The 21,302-nt window shown below is 35.8% G+C and overlaps 2 protein-coding genes across 3 annotated transcripts in view; both read left to right on the top strand.

Moving 5' to 3' along the window:
* The window catches only part of LOC130012814 (serine-rich adhesin for platelets-like), a 42,717-nt gene extending 35,701 nt beyond the window's left edge, over window positions 1-7,016 (top strand). The window contains exons 4-5 of one of the 2 annotated variants that reach the window (XM_056100754.1): window positions 271-417; window positions 1,336-3,013. In XM_056100754.1, coding sequence (XP_055956729.1) covers window positions 271-417; window positions 1,336-1,645 — 457 coding nt within the window. In that variant the 3' untranslated portion in view covers window positions 1,646-3,013. Of the gene's footprint in view, window positions 1-270; window positions 418-1,335; window positions 3,014-6,880 lie in introns of those variants that run through there. The other variant, XM_056100755.1, reaches the window with a different exon arrangement.
* Window positions 7,017-11,397: 4,381 nt separating this feature from the next.
* LOC126821289 (protein FAM177A1) lies at window positions 11,398-17,562 on the top strand. The gene is made up of 5 exons (XM_050549692.2): window positions 11,398-11,812; window positions 12,651-12,806; window positions 13,348-13,414; window positions 13,890-13,987; window positions 15,969-17,562. The coding sequence occupies exons 1-5, from the start codon at window positions 11,762-11,764 to the stop codon at window positions 16,122-16,124; spliced, it is 528 nt and encodes a 175-aa protein (XP_050405649.1). The 5' UTR covers window positions 11,398-11,761; the 3' UTR covers window positions 16,125-17,562.
* The last annotated feature ends 3,740 nt before the right edge of the window (window positions 17,563-21,302 follow it).

Genomic DNA, 21,302 nt, shown 5'->3' with positions numbered 1-21,302 from the left:
AATTAATTGTACATAAACAAGTTGCCAAGTTGTAAGTCATAAGATCTGCCATTGAGTCAAACTTGAAGTAACAGGGAGTAGGGCTGCCCGTCGAACATTGTGGGTTTTCATCTGGTTCCTCCCACTGCTAAAGTATTGAAATAAAATAGAACCATATGTTAGTCCTAAAATGATCAGGTTTATGTCAAGTGGATGTTAAGCCTGTTTTGTCTCTCTCTAAAATGTTTTGTAACTGTAAACACGAAATTCATGTAACTCATTCTTTTTTAGCCCTAGTGTTAAACATTCAAGATCTGTACGAGAATATTCACCAGTAACGCCAAATCATGGTATCTCTAAAGATGACATAGATAAAGATATTGAAAACCTGAAGCACATTCAAAAGACAACTGCATTTGGGAATTCTTACTCAGAGAGGTAGGTTGCAATAATTATGATTAAAATCAGATGTCATGTTGTGTTTGTTTTTTTAAAATTTTATTGTACATTGATATCTTACTTATTTTCTTTGAAGACAGTATTCAAATCAATTGATCTTTATTGACTAACTAAATTGTCTGTATCAACATTTTGTAGTTCATATAAGTGTGGTTTGATAGCTTTAGCGACTGTTAAGTACCACTGATTAAAGTAAACAAAAAAGAGGGGGGACCTTTCGAGGCTATATCTGATCGTTAATGCCATCCCGTGCGAAAGTTCTTAATTAAAGTGTGAATCCATTTTTTCTCGTGTGTCCTTTCCAGTTAAAAGAGTTAGGAGTCTAGAGTCTATGCAAATAAGCATCTTCCGACTAACTGTTCACAATTTACGAAATTACTGTTCACAATTTACAGAATAATCGACTTTGGTGATACTGAACGACTCTAGTCCCTCTGTGAGGTCACAGTTACTCCGGTCCTCACTGACTATATGAAGAGGGCAGTCGCACATCCTTATTTAAGCCTGAAGAGTTCAAACTGAACGGAACTAGTTGCTTCTTGAGAGAAATCTGGGAAGGCTGTTGGCCAATTAGCAGATTTTTTTTACTACTGGTTAATGTAAGCCTACATAAAACTGCAATTGGCACTGGTGAAGAACTACCAGAATATTATGATGATAGAAAATTTGGATAGATTACAATTTTGTGTAGGCCTAATAATTAGAAAAAATAAATGAAGAAATGGAATTGTAATCCAGTTGGGTAGGTTAGTAATGGAATGATTTTATCAAAAGATTATAAATCATTTCAGGATTGAGAGCTAGATTAAAAAGATACATATCTCACAACAATAAAGACAATAGTACTACTACTACAGCCCTATAGGAGAGAAATACTATATATATTTTTCATTTCAGGAGTGTCTCACCTTCAACATCAGATATCAGTTCTATTTCCACTCCTTCTTATGCGGCTTATGCTAAAGATGTTTTAGCCAGAAGTGAACGGTCTATAACTAATACAACCCGTAGTAATAAATTCCCTGTCAGCTATACAGAGAGAGATTCATCACCTTCTTCTATTTATTCTGCTGATTTAGATTCGTTACCAGAATCTACATCAACTCCGCGAGACAATATGAGACCAATTAATTCTCAAGACATCAGAACCCGCATTGCACGTAGAAAAATGACAGAAAAGAAGAAGAGATCAACAGATAGAAAATAAGGAGAAATCCCATTGTCATTAGTAGAATTTTCTTTGGGTGAATGACCACTATTAATTTGGAAACATAGCCTTTGGTTCGGTTCAGTCAGCGATAAAGGTGATCTAATGTTTGATATTATAAGGTCTGTTATGTTCCTTCTGCCCTGCATTATTAGACTTTGAAATACAAATGTGACAACAATTATTTCAATCGTACATTGTTTATAAAAGACAGTGCTCGTGTGATGATTTCATTTCATGGTTAACTTGTTTAAAGGACTCGTAACAAGACATTGCGTAATATATTGTCAACAATTGGTTATTATAAAGTTAGTTTAAATTCCCTTTGTTTCCGTCCGAAGGGCTCAAACATCTTGCGTAAGGTGGATAACTCTTACAAGCGTTTGGTTTTCTGAACAAACTAACTTTGTTTATATATAAAACATTTGAGATAAAAATGATTTTGTTATCTATAAAGATTTATTATAAGTATATTTATAAAATACAAATGTGTTATATATTCTGGATCGACGGATTACACAATTTGTGTGTTAGACGAACGTTTGTAGTTTGGAAGAGATGGGAATATATTCAAAATAATTTCATATTATTGTTATTTTATTAAATAATTATAATTTATAAGAAACAAGATTTTAGATTATACAATCAAATGTAAGCATTGCTGTGATAGATTGTTCATGCGATATTTAACGTCCATTGTGCCAAATTGGGTTTTATTAAATGAAATTTTAATTGCACATAATGATTTCATCTCATTCAAACATACTGTACATGTATTTATTAAAGCCTAATGCAAATAAAGGCGTATTCATATAATCATTATCTATTTCATATTGTAAATATAAAGAGTTAATAAATTTCAAGTTAAATTAACTTATTTTTGATCACATTTAGTCATTCATTTACATTATGTATGTATAATTTTCATATAAGGCCTCCGTATTATTTTAGTGCATTGCATTAATAGGGCCAACATACTGGTGAAAACTTTCCGTCCCTTATTCTTGAAAGTATTCTTTTTATTCCATAGAGTTTATTCATCAGGGTCGTATTATTTAATTATGTCCTTGACTAAATGTATATAAAAATTTGTCTTTTTTTTTTTTAATTTCAAGCATAGACATAGAACTGGACTACATGTACCTATGTTGTTTTTTTATTTTACTTTTATTTTTATGCATTGACATAGATCTGTGGTCCTATAAGAATTTTGTTAAAGTTTGTGTAAATTTAAAGAAACTTGTCTCAATATATTTATTGTAATATAACTGGTATTATAGAATAGTCTTTTGTAAATCATCATTATTTTATCATATTTGTATTATAAAAATACTAAATTATATTAGAATACATTTATTTTCATTGAAAGATTATTGTGTGATTTGTATATAACGTAGGGCATGGCATGTAGCTGTGCATCATTTGTCACAGGGCTGTGTATTGCGACCAAAAATCATATAGCAATATATGAGAACTAGCAGGATACCCGGCTTCGCTCGGGGGTCATAACTCTGAAACCGGAAGTGGTAGACTAACGCCACCTGGCCTATGTTACTCCCCGGTCCGAGCTACCCCTATACCCCAAATTTCAGACTCGGGGCAGACCTAGTGTAGCCGCCAACTCCGAACAGACAGACAGACAGACACAAACGACAGTCACAAATATATATATAGATAGATAAATCTGAAGTTATCCTTTTCAGTACAAAAACGTGACTATAAAACCTAAAATTAAACATATTGAATTTCCACCAACAACAGATGTCAGTCATTTAGGCATATCGTTAGATAGTGTTTTGACCATGACAAGATAAGTTGATGACCTGTGTAGATAATACTGATAAACATCAGTTCCATCTGCCATGTTCTAACACAGGTTTCATTGATTCTATCCCGCCTTCATTATTGTAGTAGTGTTCCTTAAAGGCTCAATACCACTCTTGTTGTAGCTGAATAATATGTCCCAATCTTTATTCTGGTCAACAAATTGTACTATTTTAGAATATTTCAATTAATTGATGATACAAATTTCATCTTAACACACCTTTTTAAAAATTTTGAAAAATTCAACATAATGGTTTGAAACGTCTAACGTAAACATTTTCAAATGAAACTTCGATTTAAAAATATTTTCGAACCCTCTGGACAGGTAAAATAGGATGTAATGGATAATTTACACAACAGGTAGGACACTTAAACATCTAGTACTTAGATAGAGATATTATTTATTTTCTGGAGCTTTCAAGCCAGCAAGAGTGTTATTGTCCCTTTAAAAGCAACTAAATCGCACTCAGAGAATCTAAAATCTCACAGCAATAATGGTCACATGATCTTTATATCCTTGTCACATAACCACGTACAGTTCTCGAAACCCTTCTGTGATTACCAGTCAGTGTGCTCGGATAGATTTCAAGTACTAACATATCAGTGTATCAATGTACAAGCTCCTGATTGCCTCAGTGAATTAATTCAACAACAGTATATTCCGAAAAAACAGTTGTGTTCAAACAATCTCAATCAGCTAGTGATGTTGCGGAAAGTCTCATCAACACAATACTTTGCTCATTTCTGTGGTTGGTTGTGCAATGCAAAGAGGAGAATTTTTCATGGACAATGGTGTTCTACTATACTCTTCTTGACATTCAAACTCCAAGAAGTACACTGGTGAACCTCCAATTTAGCCTCATCTTAAGGGGAGCTAAATCGCTAATATTTGGGACCTAGAAATTGACCCAAATGGGTAGCAACGCATATAATAATGTAATCTGACTGTATATAAATCAATTTACATTCAATTGTTTCCGTTTTGACTCTAATTTCAAATCAGTTATGTTCTGCGAAATATGGCATGTGTCTCGACCCTATAGCAATTTATAGCGTCTGGTTATTCCAGTCTATTGAGCAGGCTCTCCAGTTGAATATGTCTAGCCTCGTTCTTTCTGGTCACTTGTTGCAAATGACGCAAAAACGCACTATGGTACACGATTCGTGTACCAATGGTAAAATGTTTATTTTGTCTTAAATATTGGATATCAGAAGCCTGTCTTTTCCTGGTAAGACCACAACATCAATGTTGATTTGAATTGACAAATAATTCGTATTTTCAAAGTGTAAGACTTTGGATGATATTGAGTTAGAGACTTAGCTACTTTAACTTTTCTTGTCAGCTACACCGGTGCTACCCTAACAAGTGATCATGTTTGATAGCTAACCTAAACCATATACTGTGTTCTGCAGAGTTCTGACAATGCGAATTCTATCATAGTCACAGTGGTTATAACCAAATAATCAATTTTTGGCTTATATTGGTTTAGATTTTACAAACACCATAATTCACCACAAAACACAATTCCTGTTTACCAATACATACTTTTCAACTTTTTTAGTACATGTTTTATTCATTCCTCTTATTTACTTGGTCACTCCATTAATAGATCAGAAATTTATTCAATGAGTACTAGTAAAATCAACTCAGTAGTTTGATAGATCAATCTGTATTCAATGAGTACTGGTATAACAGTTTAAACTCAACTAGTTAATAATCAAAAGTAGTTAATATATCCATCTATATTCAATGAGTAGGCTACTGGTATAACAGTTTAAAATCATCTCAGTGGTTAGTCAGTTGATCTGTATTCAGTAAGTACTAGATTAAAAGTTTGAAATCAACTCTGTGTAATTAATAGATCAATCTGTAATCAGGGAGAACTATACTCAGCCAAATTAAAAACTTGACACTGATGAATTTCAACAAAAAAATTTTTCTGGTAAGTCAAATAAATTTTAAAGTGTTTCTAACGATAGTAAGAAGCCTTTAATTTCATAAAATTGTAAAGTCACGTGGATCACGTGACTTTTGAGCATATAAAGATGAAAAACCAGAAAAACACGTGCAAACACAAACTCGTGAGGTCAATCGATGCAAGTTTACTTAAACTGAACACGCACACATCACTTGAACTGGAAAAACAAATTAAAATTGTTATTTTCATCTTTGTTAGAAAATGCCGCGCCTTTCAAATGTAGAACGTCTACGTGCTATAGGTAGGGTCTGTGCTGGTCAGTCTGTGGTCACTTTTGCAAGAGCCTTTAATTGTTCACGCCAGACAATAATTAATCTTAGAATGAGAGTGCTTCAAACTGGAACTATTGCCGACCGCCCAAGGGCGGGAGCGCCACGTGTGACGTTACTCCAGGAAGATCAAGCAATACGATTACGTCATCTTAGAAACATATTTGTCACTGCAACCTCCACAAGTAGAGAGATGTTTGGTGGAAGGGTAACTGCACAAACTGTTTGAAATAGCTTGCAGGCTGCTGGTCTTCGAGCTCGGAGGCCCTATAATGGACCAATATTGACACCTCTTCATCGCCGTAACCGACTTGTGTGGGCCACAAGACACATGAGATTTACTCAAAGACAGTGGAATTCGGTTGTCTTTATTTAAGGACGAATCTCGATTCACTTTTAGATTTGGCGATGGCAGGGTCCGAGTGTACCGCAGACGAGGTGAACGTTACGCTCAAGTATGCGTCAGAGAAGTTGACCGATTTGGTGGCGGCAGCGTCATGGTTTGGGGTTCTCCTCTTGTTGTTATCCAAGGGAACTTAAATGCTGTCCAGTACCGGGATCAGATTTTGCAACCTGTTCTTCTTCCGTTTATGCAGAGACATGGGCCTGGACTAACGTTTCAACAAGACAATGCTCGACCCCATACAGCAATTGCTACCCAGAATTTTTTAAGAAATGCCGGTGTCCAAGTCCTGGATTGGCCGTCGCTTAGCCCCGACCTTAATCCTATTGAACACATCTGGGACGAACTGGGTCGACGTGTACGTCAGCAAGTGAATCCACCACTGACGTTGCAGGACCTTCAACATACTCTTGCTGAGCAGTGGCGACGTCTTCCTCGGGTAGTGTTTACTAATGTTCTGAGATCCATGAGAAGACGTTGTGTGGCAGTACGAGACGCTAGAGGAGGCCACAACCGTTACTAAACACTTTATTCCGATTGTTCTCCAAGTCTGTGAATTTCATTTTAGGGGGTACTGTGACATCACGAACGTTATCAATGTCAAGGACTTTCGGCGAGACGTATTCTTGCTTTCTGTTGATGTCAAGGTCGTCTGTGCACAACATAACACTAAAATAGTTGCCTTAAACCAAATATTAAAAATCTAGTCCCAAAAATCCCGAGTGTCAAGTTTTTAATTTGGCTGAGTATATTATTACAGTTTAAAATCATCTCACTGGTTGGTAGATTACAGTCTGTATTTAGTGAATACTAGTATAACAGTTTACAATCAACCCATGGTAATAGATTAATCTGTATTCGGTAAGTACAACAGTTTAACATCAACTCAGTCTAGATTATTCGGGACAATTAAAATGGGTCTCTCACACTTTTTGGGACACAATAACTCTGCTTCTGAGCTAGAATGTTCAAACTTTGTGTAGGCCTTCATTTGATGATTGCCGTGATGGAGTTTGAAGATAAGCATTTTCTGCTTTGGGTAAGCAGAGATAAACAATTTGATTGGTTGATGCTGGAACACAATAACCTTAGTTAATATATTTATCTATATTCAATGAGTACTAGTTTAACTGTTTAAAATCATCTCAGTGGTTAGTCAGTTGATCTGTATTCAGTAAGTACTCGATTAACAGTTTGAAATCAACTCTGTGTAATTAATAGATCAATCTGTAATCAGTGAGAACTAGTATCACAGTTTAAAATCATCTCACTGGTTGGTAGATTACAGCCTGTATTTAGTGAATAGTAGTATAACAGTTTATAATCAACTCGGTCTAGGTAATAGATTAATCTGTATTCGGTAAGTATAACAGTTTAACATCAACTCAGTCTATATTATTCGGGACAATTAAAATGGGTTTGTCTGCCCGTCTGTCCGTCACACTTTTTGGGACATAATAACTCTGCTTCTGATCTAGAATGTTCAAACTTAGTGTAGGCGTTCATGAGGTGAATGCCTTGACGGAGTTCGAAGATGCGCATTTTCTGCTTAGGGCAAGCATAAATAAGCAAATTAATTAGTTGATGCTTTGGGACACAATGACTTTAGTTCTAATAAAGTAAGAGTGATGCAACTTTTTTTTTTGGTGTATAGTTTCATTACATCAGTGCCTTGACTAAGTTCGATGATGAACACATTCTACTAAGGCTAAGTAGCGATAAGCAATTTGGTCGAGACTTTAGAACTAACAACTCTGCTTTTAATTGAGGTAGATGTTCGTTAGGTGGATGTCTTAACTGAGTTCAGTGAATAACATTTCCCACTAAAGCTAAGCAGAGATAAGTAAAGCAATTTCATTGATAGATGCTTTGGGACAAGATAACTTTTATTCTAACTGACGGAGAGTGACGAAACTTAGCGTATAGTTTCACTTCCAGATAGGCTACTTCAAAGCCTTGACTGAGTTTGATCGAGAACATTTTATGCTCAGACTAACTATAGATAATCAGTTCGATTGCTCAACACTTTTGAAAAAGATAAATATGCAATTAATTAATATGTGTCAGCTATTTATTTTATGATTTCGGCGTGGGACATCAGCCTTACAGTTTGCTTGTTGCAATAATGGTATAGGCACTATGCCAATCGTACGCTCATGTGTTAATTTCATTTCATGTTTCAGTTGTTTAGAGGTATCGAACAAGATATTGCGTAATATTTTATTTTAAAAAAAAGACGCTGGCTAACGCCATGTGCAGAATCAATATGATACTTATTTCCTCACTGTCTACCTTCAAACCACATGTGATAATAATTGGTGGATATGGGGAAAACAGATTGAAGCTGGTCTACTCTTGTTAAAGCTATTACTGTCATGTATATCTTAGACTGCACAAATTTGAATTTTTGTCCTTAGGGAATACCTGTTAAAAAGATGGGTTTCCCAGGCAAAGAAACATACGCCCACAGCAGCCAAATCGTCCGCAAGGTGGACAATGTTTGTCGCATATTTATTCTTTTGTAGGTAATGGAAGCATTTACAAGACACTGATATCAATTCCATACAGATCGGAGGATACCTCTGCCATTAGAGCGCTCACAGGCAGTGGCGGCGCCAGGGGGGGGGGGGCATTTGCCCCCCCATTAATCTGGTCTGCCCTCTGTTTGCCCACACCCCCAATAATTTTAGAAAATAAAAAAAAGTATTTGCGATACGTTTCGGTAATCAATCAGGGTTCCCGCGGTCCTTGAAAATCCTTGAATATCCTTAAATTTAAAATTTCATTTTCAAGGTCTTGAATATCCTTGAATTTCGCGGAAATAGGAAAATATCCTTGAATTTCTGTTGAGATCCTTAATTTTGTTTCAAATGTCTTCAATTCCTTTTAAATATGAGATTATAACGATAGTTGGTAATGTTTTGGTTATTTTTAAGATGAAAAATTGTAACATTAGGCTAAAAAATGTCCATGTGAATCCTTGAATTTGACGTATATTTATCCTTGAATATCCTTGAAAAAATGTTTGACGAAGCCGCGGGAACCCTGTCAATACCTTCTACGGTGAATAAATCCCACATCCCCACTCAGTCATAAACTTGCATGTTGTTGAGCATTTCCGACAGTCTATTTTTCAAAATTTTCTTGGCGAGGTCCCCAATGGACTCGCTAATTTGGCGCTCACAAGGGGAATTCGTTGAGGTTCGCAAGTCCGTTCGTTTGACATTTTGTTCTCTAGTCGGATAAACTAGTGATCAGGCGACGAACGGTATCTGGGCAGATCTATTTATCTCGACGATCGGTGCCTGACAGAATACTGTTAGACAGCATTTCCGGCAGTCTATTTTTCAAAATTTTCTGAGGGAGGACTCCATACTTTGACGCTCGTGAGTGGGCTTCGTCGTGATTCGCAAGTCCATTCGTTTGACACTTTACCTCATCGATCAGTGCCTGAAATACTGCCAGGCTGCATTTCCGGCAACCTGTTTTTCAAAATATTCTGGGGGAGGCCCCCTACCCCTAGTTGAAGCTCGTGCCTTTGCCCCCTTAACCTTGGACTTTGCCCCAGCTTTGCCCCTCCAATCACCGACGGCTGGCGCCGCCACTGCTCACAGGGTTGAACAAAGTGGAGCAAAATTATGCTAAATCACTAAATATTAAAAGCCAAATAATTAAATATCGGAAAGGAACAAATCGATACAGTTTTACTGCCATTAATAGTGCTTGGAAAACTGTAGGAGAATCTTCAGCAGGGCCGGATTAACCTTGTGTGTGTGTGTGGGGGGGGGGGTGAGGGACAAGTCAATAGGGTGGGACTGAATTAAGAAAATAAGTGTATGGTCCAGAAACTTTTGAAAAATATATCCCATTTGGTGCATTCTGAGGTATATTCTCAGCGACTAACACAAGTTAAATAAAATAGAACTATCGAACATATTTTTGTAGCAGAACATCAGTTTCAGACTTAGTCAGCGTACGTATCCCAGATAGTCCCTTTTAAAGACAGTAACTATAAAAGCCTATATGAGACATATGTAGCCAAGAGTCTCAATTTTGACGATTTTGTCACGATTTGGAGGTGACCTTCAGATTTTCAAATCTAAATTAGAATCAGTCGGTCATCCAATCATACAATTTTCGTACTATCATTTTACAGCTTTGTATATTGTATACTGTTCTCTAGGGAGGTTTAAAGGGACTATCCCGATTGAACAGAGTCTCAAAAGTGAAAGTCTGAGTACGTATGAAACTTAAGGCCAAACTATAGAGGAATGGTGTATTTACCTTGTCTCAAAATTTCAGCTCAAAATATTGAGTCGTCAAAACTGCTTATCCTGACACGTAACCCTTTTAAGATTTCAGGTCAATTTTTTCGTTAGGTGACCTGATAATCGATTCCTGTTCCTTTAGAGGTCTATGCCCATGTGCTGTACTTGATAACGAAACTACACATTATTTTTATAAAATAAAAGTCTAGTTTTATCCAGACGCCGCATAATACAGCTTGGGACACCGTTCTCCATTTCCAGATGAAGATTGACGGGTTTAAGTTGTTTAAAAACGTATCACATATGTTGAGTTAGTTGCTCGACCAGATGGTAGAGAATTTTAAGGGATTTTAACACAAAATTAAGCAGTTTTTTTCTAAAAAGTATAATCGGGATTGGCCCTTTAAAGATTAAGAAAAGAAGGAAAGTAATTATGAGTTTAACAAAACCGACTATTAATCCGTATATCAGGGTACATGGGATTTACGAGAATATAAGATATTAACGGGAACACAGTTGCACATGCATTTAATTCAATTCAATATTTAGTATGAAACACAATTGTTTGTGACTGTCATGATACAATACAAAGTATAAAACAGAATAAAACAAATCGAATGTCAAATGAGAAACATAAAATAAAAGGAACCACTAGGTCTCGACTGAACATCAAATGTAAAAAGAATAACATTAAGTAAGTATATAATTTAATTTGATGGCCATGCCCAGTTTAGGGAATATTAATCACCTATATATACAAAAAGAAAGAAACAATCATAAAAATGTTTTGTTTTTATTCAAAATACGGGTTGTCTTGGGTAAAGTTGTTTTCGGTTATTTTGAGTAAATCTATGGACCATGCCCATACATGACTATTGCCGTAAGTAACCTGTAGTTCTCAAGAAAGTTATGAAATCTGCTACAACTGCCACCTTGGTTAAAGTTGGTGAATTTAACAATGAGGCGACCACGTGGCTATGTGGGTATCAGGAGGTCGGGTGTTCGATCCCTGCATTGGCCAGAAACTTCATCCAGATTTTCCGGCGTGGTTCCCCCTTGTCAGGACGAAGGGCCTGACAAGGACAGCTGTCGAGTCGTTCGGAGGTAACGAAAAACCCAGGCGTACACGTAAAAGATCCCTTGACAGTTGAAATTCGATATACGAGTAGGCCGTAGTGCCGCTGTCCGGGCAAAATTTCCCTCATAGCACACTGTATGGCGTATGCCCGTCTTCATTAGCCCAGTTCGGAGCAGAACAGTAGGACGTTAAACCATATTTCATTTCATTTCATTTTCGTTAGTTGTGGTCTACATCCTGTTGATGTGGGATAACTCTACATAGGTTGGACTGGATATTCAAAATAAAAACAGCGATGGCGACGGAAGAAGTAAAACCAGAACAAGTACTCTTGAATACAGTTGCGGTTAGTTATTTCTCACTCTGGCTGATTGTTAAATTATTCCAGAATTTATCAACAGAAAACTTTTTTTTATATATTCATTTGTTCATATAATTATAGATCATCGTGACCCTTTATCTATCCCATATTATGACTCATGTCATGATGTGAAACGTAACTAAACATTGACGTACTGTTTAATGATTAGTTACAGTGTGTTAGATTCTGTCTGATTGCTTATAATTCATTGGGTTAGTAATTGGCGTAGTTTGTTAAATCATAGATAATACAGTATTAATTATCTGTGGTTAAATGAAAGAAAACAAAACACTTGTATTATGGGGATAATGTCAAGATAAATATCGGTATCATACATCACAACCACCAACAACAAATTATCTTGCAATCATTTTATTAGACATCGTAATCAACTTTCAGAAGTAGGCTCGTAACCAACTTATGTTTATAGCCTAATATATCGTGTCAAACCTCCATTTGATTTTGACAGCGAAATAACAAATTTATCAGTACACATCACCTTTTAAAAACTTACAAGATGACTTTGGTCGGAAAGTTGTTTACACCATGTCTTAACAGCTCTAGGTTACGTGATAATTTGGTAATACTGAACATAGACGGGTATCGTAACTTTGGAAGCAAAGCCTTGTTCCTTTCAAACCTAAAAACTAAAATATTTGAAGAAAACAGACTGTTCACTGTTAAATTGTTTAATGATTCTATGCTACATAGCTTTAATTAATGAATGTATACAAAGAATTACGACAAAACATTTTGATTAATGTTTCATGATAAATTATGTACACGTATTAATTATTGTAGACTATGTTTTTAATTTTGTCAGCGGCCAGAATTTACCAACATATCATTAGAAGGAGATTTAAAGCCTGTTAAGAAAAAGGTTCCAAGAAGAATTATCCACTTTAGTGATGGCACATTAGAAGAATATTCTACAGATGAAGATGAAGAGAAACCACCACCTAAACCAACTGTTGATCCTGTGAGGAAATTATTCACTTTCATGAAACTTATTTATAAATTCAACTGATTATTATATTTACAGCTGTTTCTGTATAGTGTATACAGTTCATGCAATTTCTTATTGATACCATACACAAAATCGATTCAAGGTTATGTTTGCTCTCAACCAAACGTAAGACGTACAAGAATCTCCATGACCTTTTGATACACTGTATACAAATTCTGCATTGTTTTGTGCAGACTATACATATTTCAATAGCATTTAGAGACGCTAGTCGAAACGTCGCTCAGTAATAAAGATTCAATTGTGACCCTGTTTTCATGTTAAAATTGAGACAGTATAGGCTGAAATGGTCAAGACCAAGATAATCAATTCTACATATTTAAAATACAATTATAAGACGTACAAGAATCTCTATATGACCTTTGACAATTGATACAACTTTAATACTATTCTGTCCAGACAATATTCATGGTTTTCAAAATGGAATAATAAAGACATTGATATTCCAGACAGTTTTTTTATTTATTTAAATTGTTTTTTGGGGTTTTTTTTGCAGAAAACATTGACTTGGTTACCATGGTTTTGGCACTATTTTGTCGTGAGTGCAGCTTCAGCATTAGGAGGTAATGTATTCTAGGATAAATGGAATTAAATCTTTTTACAATAAACATAGGTTACCAGGCAACTCAATTTTTATGATGATAAACATTTTCTTGAAGTGGTTTGACGATATACATTTTAGAGAACAAAATAAAAAGGGATAAAATGACCTTCAAAGGAGAATAAGATAATTACATGTAAAAGGATTATTAAGAAGCTTCTACTGGCTTCATTCCATCTCCCTGGTCTGGGATTAGATGAATTATTTTGTGGCCATTTCCTGATTGTGTAAGCAAACATATACACAATAGAGTATCTGCAGAAACTCTGCAATCATCAGTTTCGACAGGCTTATACTATACCAATTAATCACAGCAAGTTTTAGTGACAAGGTCAAAAACTCAGGGCCGCTGGACAAAATTTTTATTTAGGAAATTATTTGTGCATTTTATGAAGATTTATTATCTCAGAATGCATGGTACGCTTTTATATTTCTAGTGGCAGATTTTTGTGGAGAAAAATTAGCTTGGTTTTTTGGTATAACTTCCCCTAAATATCAACATGCAATAGATGAATATTATAGACTTAAAGAAGAGGTGACTACTTAAATTTTATTACGATATAAATAAATATGATCTATCAGTAATGTGATGCGTCAACAATCAACATATATCTTCAGATCTATATTCTTATTGGAATGTTATTTTGTAACAGTGTTAAAAACATCCAGGGATTACAGTGTTATTGTTGAAAATCAGGAGAGTAACAAACCAGTGTAATTTAATATCCAAATACATTGCAAATAGTAACTGATCATGTATTTACTGTAGTTTACCATCTTAAATACCTCATTTAGACGATTGGTATCTAGAGACATTTGATTTTTCTACTTTGTATACTATGCTTCAACATGCAGATCTTAAAGATAATACGGATTGGTTTGTAGATAAAGCCTTTAATGGAGCTTTCGGGAAAGGCAGAAACTTGATGGCCATTTATGCAGAAGATGCTAAATGGATTATAAAACGTTGTAATGTCGACACTGTAGTTTTTGATATAGAAAAATTTCAAAACATCATACATTTCCTCATTGACAATGCCATATTTGAGGTTGGGGATCAGATAATACAGCAAACTATTGGTTTACCAATGGGAACTGACCCTGCCCCATTTATGGCAAATGCACATTTATATAAATATGAATTCGATTTTCAAGACCATAAAAGAAAAACAGATTACAAAGTAGCTAAAAGTCTAAACTATACCTTCCGATACATTGATGACTTAACACCTATCAATGATAACGGAAATTTCAACAAATATAAAAGTGAAATATATCCTCCTGAACTAATATTAAAAAAAGAAAATTCTGACACTATAAATGCATCTGTTCTTGACCTGGACATCAATATAATTAACAATAAATTTAATGTTGGTATATAACCGACTACATATTGGATAATGATCCAAGTCAAATTTTATTTTAAATTTTCTGTAGTTACCTAACCCTGTCTGAATTATCCCCCTTATTTTCATGCCTTTATAAATACACTTACATAGTACGATTTCTTCAGCATACCTGTTTTGCATTTCTTGTGTGGGGTATTATATTAATATATTATAAATTGTACAATTACATAACTTAATAATTCCAATTAGTCACTAAAACTTATAGTTTATTAAGCTTTTAACGTTATTTTATCTGTATTATCGCCCTTTTTATTGTGATTTTTTATCACCTAAGTTATGACGTTGTTCCCAAAATAACGTCACTCCATTCAGTTAGGAGACGGCTATCTTTCGAGACAGTCTACTTTTCCTATTTGCTTCTTTGTATTCAGTTTTGATTTGTGACAGATGGAACATGTACCCTATATGTATTCAATATATCCACTGAATACTGAAATGTTTCTTGATTGTTTTAGGTTTAGACTATTTTTTTATACATTTCACTGATGTGATTACTTGTGTAGTTGAATTTTACTACATATGCTTGCATTCGTATTTCTTGTAGCATATAGCAGATCATGACTCATGCTGGCATTACACAATGGTTTCTTTGGGTTGTATTCCTGATTGTTTTCAAATTTGAGTGAAGTCTGTTTCACTACAGACCCGAAACTGTACAGCGCTGTGGACGCTTACGGCTTGCCCCCGGATCCATTCACCCTTTTGAATTGTTTGCTTGTTTGTGTTTTTCTGAGTATGATGTCTTGTCCGTGTTTTTGGCTAAATTTTGTGTGGTGCAGTCCCCCTACACTCACTATTTGAGCTCGGTAAAAATAAAGTATTCAATTGTTTTTATCTGTTATATGAAATATTTGTTTTTAAAGATTAAGCCAAAGTCGAGTTTGTTTATAAATTGTAATTTAATTTTTGTCTTGCTGTTTAGACAATTGAACAAACAATCAATAATACATTGACTCTATCTCTACTGAATGTAAAATTGTCATGCCACCAAACAAATCAACATATCAAATCCAGTGAAATTGATAATTATATTTTTTTGACCAAATACAAATAGTTCTAGTCATTTTAAAATAGAAACTTGTAATTTTCATAATTCGTTCTTTACAGGATGAAGCAGAAAAACGTAGAACTGAAAAGTATGAAGGATCAACTCCAGATTTGTCCAGTATTAATGTAGAGAAAAGTGGGGATTCAAAAACTCCTACAATGCCGCCTTCACCCTCAAAAATAGGAGTAAACAAACAAGAATATCAAAAATATTAATACTTTCTGAGATTATTTTATCGTGGTGTGCATGTGTGATATAAACAATTGTTTTATGCGCCAATATTTTAAGGTGGTCATTTTTGTCCACAATTACTATTAACAACATGGAGGAAATAATTACTTGAAATTTTGAGAAAACAAAGATTATTTGTCCGCGATAAATTATATAATCCAAAGATTGTCCCTGTTGATTAATCTGCAATCTGGTGCTACTTTAATGCTGACACCCATTTAGGTTGCGAAATATATTTACAAAACTACACTGACGAAATATCTGTAGCAGCAAGTCTGTGTGGTGAGCACTGCATATTTTGTTGGACAATATGTTGTTCAAAATTAAATACATTTATTTTCTTTGGTGAAAATAATAATGGATCTTCAAACCAGAAATCCCAGAGTAGATCTATTTCCATGTTAAGATTTCTAATTACTCTGTCTTACTATTAAAAAAATGGCAAGACTGTGACAATTTACCATTGCAGCTTAGACCATGAAGTTACTGGTGGGTGCATCTTATGTTGCTTAATAAACTGTGTTTTTAATTATGCAAAACTTCTCTTGACAAAGTATTATATTATAATCAGTGGGGGGACTTTTTACTTGTGTTCTGTTTTGTGGGTTTTTATTGTGTCTGAAATTATTTAACATTCCATTTCAAAATTTGTATGAATGTGAGCGAGTGAATAAAAGTATTATTGACAAAAATATTCATGTTTGCATTGTTTCTAGTCTTGGCTACATAAATAGGTACATATGCAAGTTCAGTAGTGTTATATGTACACTGAGTAATCAGCATCATAGGCGTACGGGGAAATTTTTGACTGAGGGGGGGGGGGGGGCGGTGGTGGTTGGTGCCCAGCTCGTACGCCTCTGATCAGGATTTTAAATGTTAACCCTGAAAGTTAAAAGTTCAACAAAAACTATGATAGGTATATACATTGCATGACATCAATAATGTATTAGAATCTCAGGTAATAATTTTTCATGCAGTTTTTAAAATTTGAGACTAGGCCTATTTGTACTGTACTGTGTTTGAATGACAATGAAGTAAGCATGTTTTCATAGTGTTCTTCTGATTCTGTGTGTTGGATTTAGACATGGTGTGGCTCTTGGACATTTAAAGCTTGGAGGACGCTTGTAAACCTAAACACCTAACATTGAAATTTAGGCTTTAAGTTAAAACTTATTAATTACCGGTACATATAAATATAAAGCCGTTTGAAATCTACTCATAAAAAATTCTACACAAGCCATTTAAAAAACTGCAGTAATGATTTAAAAGCAAAATAAAAAATCTTAAATTGTGAGCTCCCTGTGAATTGTAAGGCCCTCAAATGTAGATTGCTTAGCTTATGTCTAAATCTGGCACTGGTGATTGTCCATGTAAATAATATGTTTCTATTTATTTATGACTAATAAAATATATTACATTGTACTATGTATTGTACTGTGTTTTCTTTTACTTGTAATTTAACAATTCGCAATGACAAATAAATGCAGGCCAGTTTGTCTAATTAACTATTAGTACTACTAAAACGTCTCATTCCAAGTGTGACAGTTATAGTAGGCAGTGCAGAACACATATGCAGAGAAAATACACAAATGACAATAAAAATGAAATTTTATACTCGCCTGATATTTTTGGAATAGAAGTCGATTTCTCAATCCTCTTTCATGTCCTACGGGTGTCTGAAACCCGTCTGCTGATTCAATGAAATATATGTAGAGTTGTCCCCCTTGTATCAATATTAGAGAAAAGTAACACGTCTTTTATTTTAAAGGGGTATGGTGGGCTGTTCAGTACAATTTTTCCTCTGTTGTCCGAAAAACATCCCACATCATAAATAATAAAACTGCCGGAAAAATCTTATAATTCGTCTGGTAATGCCTTTTTTGTTCAAGGTTCAAGAAATCATATCACCGGACATTCATTGAGGGATGGGGTCCGTAGTGGGGGCTCGAGAATATTTCGTCTACCAGAAATATTTTATAGGGACATTTTAGATTTATTAGAAATCTAGCCGGGCAATATTATGTGGGATATAGAAGGTCAGAATGATAGATCCACAAATGCCTGGCGCACTTGTCTGGCCAATGATAATGTATAACGTGCGTAAATACATGAGATACGTCCTTGTGCCTGCCATTCTAATCATTTTAAAACCAATCGATAGCCCCACTTGTGTATATCTTCGTTTATGATATGTAGATATTTATTTTGTAGAGTAATTTTCAGAGATCCAGTTTGTGTTCATTGCGTGTCATGAAAATGAACTGTCGAAGGTGAAATGTCGATTTTTATTTCTTTGGAAAGACAATTGATTAATCAATCGATTATGTAGGGTGTTTCAGTCACTGAATTTTTGTGATAATTTTGAAAAAAAAAAAGATTAGAAGGAAGGAATAAAAACAAAGCAGGGTCTTTCTTTCTGCACCGAAATAAATGAAATGAAATGGGGTTTAACGTCCTACTGTTCTGCTCCGACTAGCATCAAAATAATCATAAAACATGCCTGGGAGAGAGAAATGAAATGAAATAGGGTTTAACGTCCACCTTTCTGCATCAACTGGACTAATGAAGACGTACATGATGCCAGGCCCTCGTAGCCAGCTTGCTGACTGTGGGGTGGGGGGGGGGGGCACAGTCTACAGTAGGTATTTTAGAGCTATGCGCATGGTCGGCAACTCTTTTTTTCGGGGGTGGGGGGGCGCATAACACTAATTTAGCCCTCACCCCTCCCCCGGCTACGGGCCTGGGCCATGTAGTGTGCTTTGGAGGAATTTTGTCCGGCGTGACAACAAGGACCACGTTGGAGACGCTTGTATATTCAATTCCGTGTAAATGCGCGTTCCATACATATCTATTTATTTTGCAAAGGGCATATTATCTGTTATTGTTATTAGCCCTACTGTACTGTAAATTCAACTGAATTAAATCTTCCATATATCATAAAAGTTCAATTTATTTACCAGGAAAACCCATAAAATAAGTAATTTAGACTTAGCTATCATATTGCTTCTATCGGGGCTCTACTGTACCAGCAGATTGTTGAGAGGATTTATTGAAACAAGCGTATAAGCCTAGAAATACGCAGATAATGGTTAGGCGGGGCCCCTAAAAGCCCCTATACTGATCCCTGGATATATTGAGAGACCCGCTGTTTTGAGGGTCACGATTAGTTAAATGAACCATCGATCTTTATTTCACTTCGGTGGTATCTACAGGGGCGGCTAGGAATTTTGAAAAGGGGGGATGGGCGCCGCAAAATGAGGGCACTGCAGACCGCGGAGACGGGGCATGGCGCTGAGAGGGGGTGGGGGTACCCCCAAGAAAATTATCCGTCATTTCCTTGCATCTGTAGCCATTCCATGAGCTATTTAATTGGCTGATATTTTCGTCTAAGTAAACGTTCGGAAATCGTTGAAAAAGAGCCTTAAAATTGAGCAAAAAGCCAGTTGAACATGCGACTCGAAAATAGTCAAGGCGAGCGAGGCATTATGATGGGAAAACGAATCTATTCCCTAGCCACTTCGCTTTTTAAGCCTTGTAACTTGTGCTGTGTACTGTCCACACATGAAACAATGCTACATCAAGTTGCACTCATGCGCGTCGGTGATGGGCATGAGTGTATACGCCGCCGATTCCATAAGATGCTATCATTGATGTCTGTCTGTAGTCACTCTATATAATTAGAGCACCGTCAGCTAAACAACAAGAATTCGTTTGAAAGTGGAAGCATTAATTAAACCAGACTGGTGTGTTTGAGTCGATGGTTTGAGTTATTTGGGATTCCTGCAACAGGTTGGGAACGGACATATTTGGGTCTGAGTAAAGGCACTTCTAGTAGTAAAAAAGGGCGCTGTCGAAAATTAGGGGAGATCCGCCTCTGATCTATGACAGACTGTGTACCCAATCCATCAAATAATTCACTGCTATCATTTATGACCAGTTGAAATAATGGTTGCCATGCAAGATACGCCCACATTTTGCAAAAGAAATGTGTATGGGGAAGAGGTAAAATCAATAAGGCTCATCATCTCATTCAAGACCTTTTGATCCTTAACATATTTGTTAAGTTTTCTCCGAATGTTACAACAATTGTACACCTCTGGCTGGAGTATGGCGGGGTATCAGGTTCAAAATGCTTTTTATTTTCTACTTTCTACTGCAGATCGCATTTTGAACCTGATACCCCGCCATACTGGAGGACCTACAAAATTCATTGAATGTACGATGATATTTCGTACAATCGAGAAAGGTAAGGATAGGGCTAACCACGTCGATTCCGCCAAGTATCAGAACTTGACTTCTTCTCCCCCCCCCCCTCTCCGCCAATTTTTTGTTTAAATAACTGGGTTTACGATAACTTGGTCATAAAAATAAGGTCTATAATTATATACATACTCTTCAAAAAAAGTAGGGGATATTCAGAAACAATACAAAACTGCGGAAATGCACTGCTATTTTTATTAGAGGTAACCAGTGTATGTTAATAACAGGCCAATTGCCTACACATGAAAATAAACAGTTCATATGGGCGGCTTATCTGACGGTCCCATTTCACTCGCAAAGAGATACACCGTCAACAGTGAAGATGGACGTTTTTGATTTTTGTTTTAATCATCAGACATTTAGCAACTCGTCGTGGCATGCTTCTAATGAACCGCCCAATCACGATTTGGGGCAATCTGACCCACTCCTCTTGCAGAGCCACGGTCAATTCTTGCATTGTTGTCGGTTAACGTTGACGTTTCCCGATCAAATTAAACGTAACACACTAAAGCAAAGATATGCTAAACAGTAAATCTTATGCAAGAACCGATAGGAAAGCAAACATGGATAGATAAATCAGCACGCGACAGTTTTCATCACCCTGAGGTGTCAAATTTGACAATGAACCCCACCCACGTGTATGGCGCTATTGCGTATCGCATTTGCAGCTCAGCGGTTCTGTTGGGGTGATAAGTTCTTCATCTGTGAACATACTCTCAAGGCATGTCAAATGTCCATGAATATTCATTATATCGCAACCTGCATAGGTATTTGTATTTCAATATCCCCTACTTTTTTTGAAGAGTATATATAGATCGAGAAAAGTAGGGATAGAGCTAACCACGTGGATTCCGCCAGTATCAAATCTTGACCTCCGCCCGTTCGTTCGTTCGTTCCTAGAG

The sequence above is a fragment of the Patella vulgata genome, chromosome 5 (assembly GCF_932274485.2).
Source record: "Patella vulgata chromosome 5, xgPatVulg1.2, whole genome shotgun sequence".
NCBI classification, from domain to species: Eukaryota; Metazoa; Mollusca; class Gastropoda; family Patellidae; genus Patella; species Patella vulgata.
Note: the sequence above shows the minus strand (reverse complement) of the source record. Positions and strands in the feature narration are given on the sequence as shown.

Bases quoted from the DNA above. Each gene is read 5' to 3' on its own strand.
- LOC126821289 (XM_050549692.2), top strand. From the start codon at position 11,762: ATGGCGACGGAAGAAGTAAAACCAGAACAAGTACTCTTGAATACAGTT. The intron at 11,813-12,650 runs GTTAGTTATTTC...TAATTTTGTCAG, and splicing joins TACTCTTGAATACAGTTGCG to CGGCCAGAATTTACCAACAT. The intron at 13,415-13,889 runs GTAATGTATTCT...TTATATTTCTAG, and splicing joins TGCAGCTTCAGCATTAGGAG to TGGCAGATTTTTGTGGAGAA.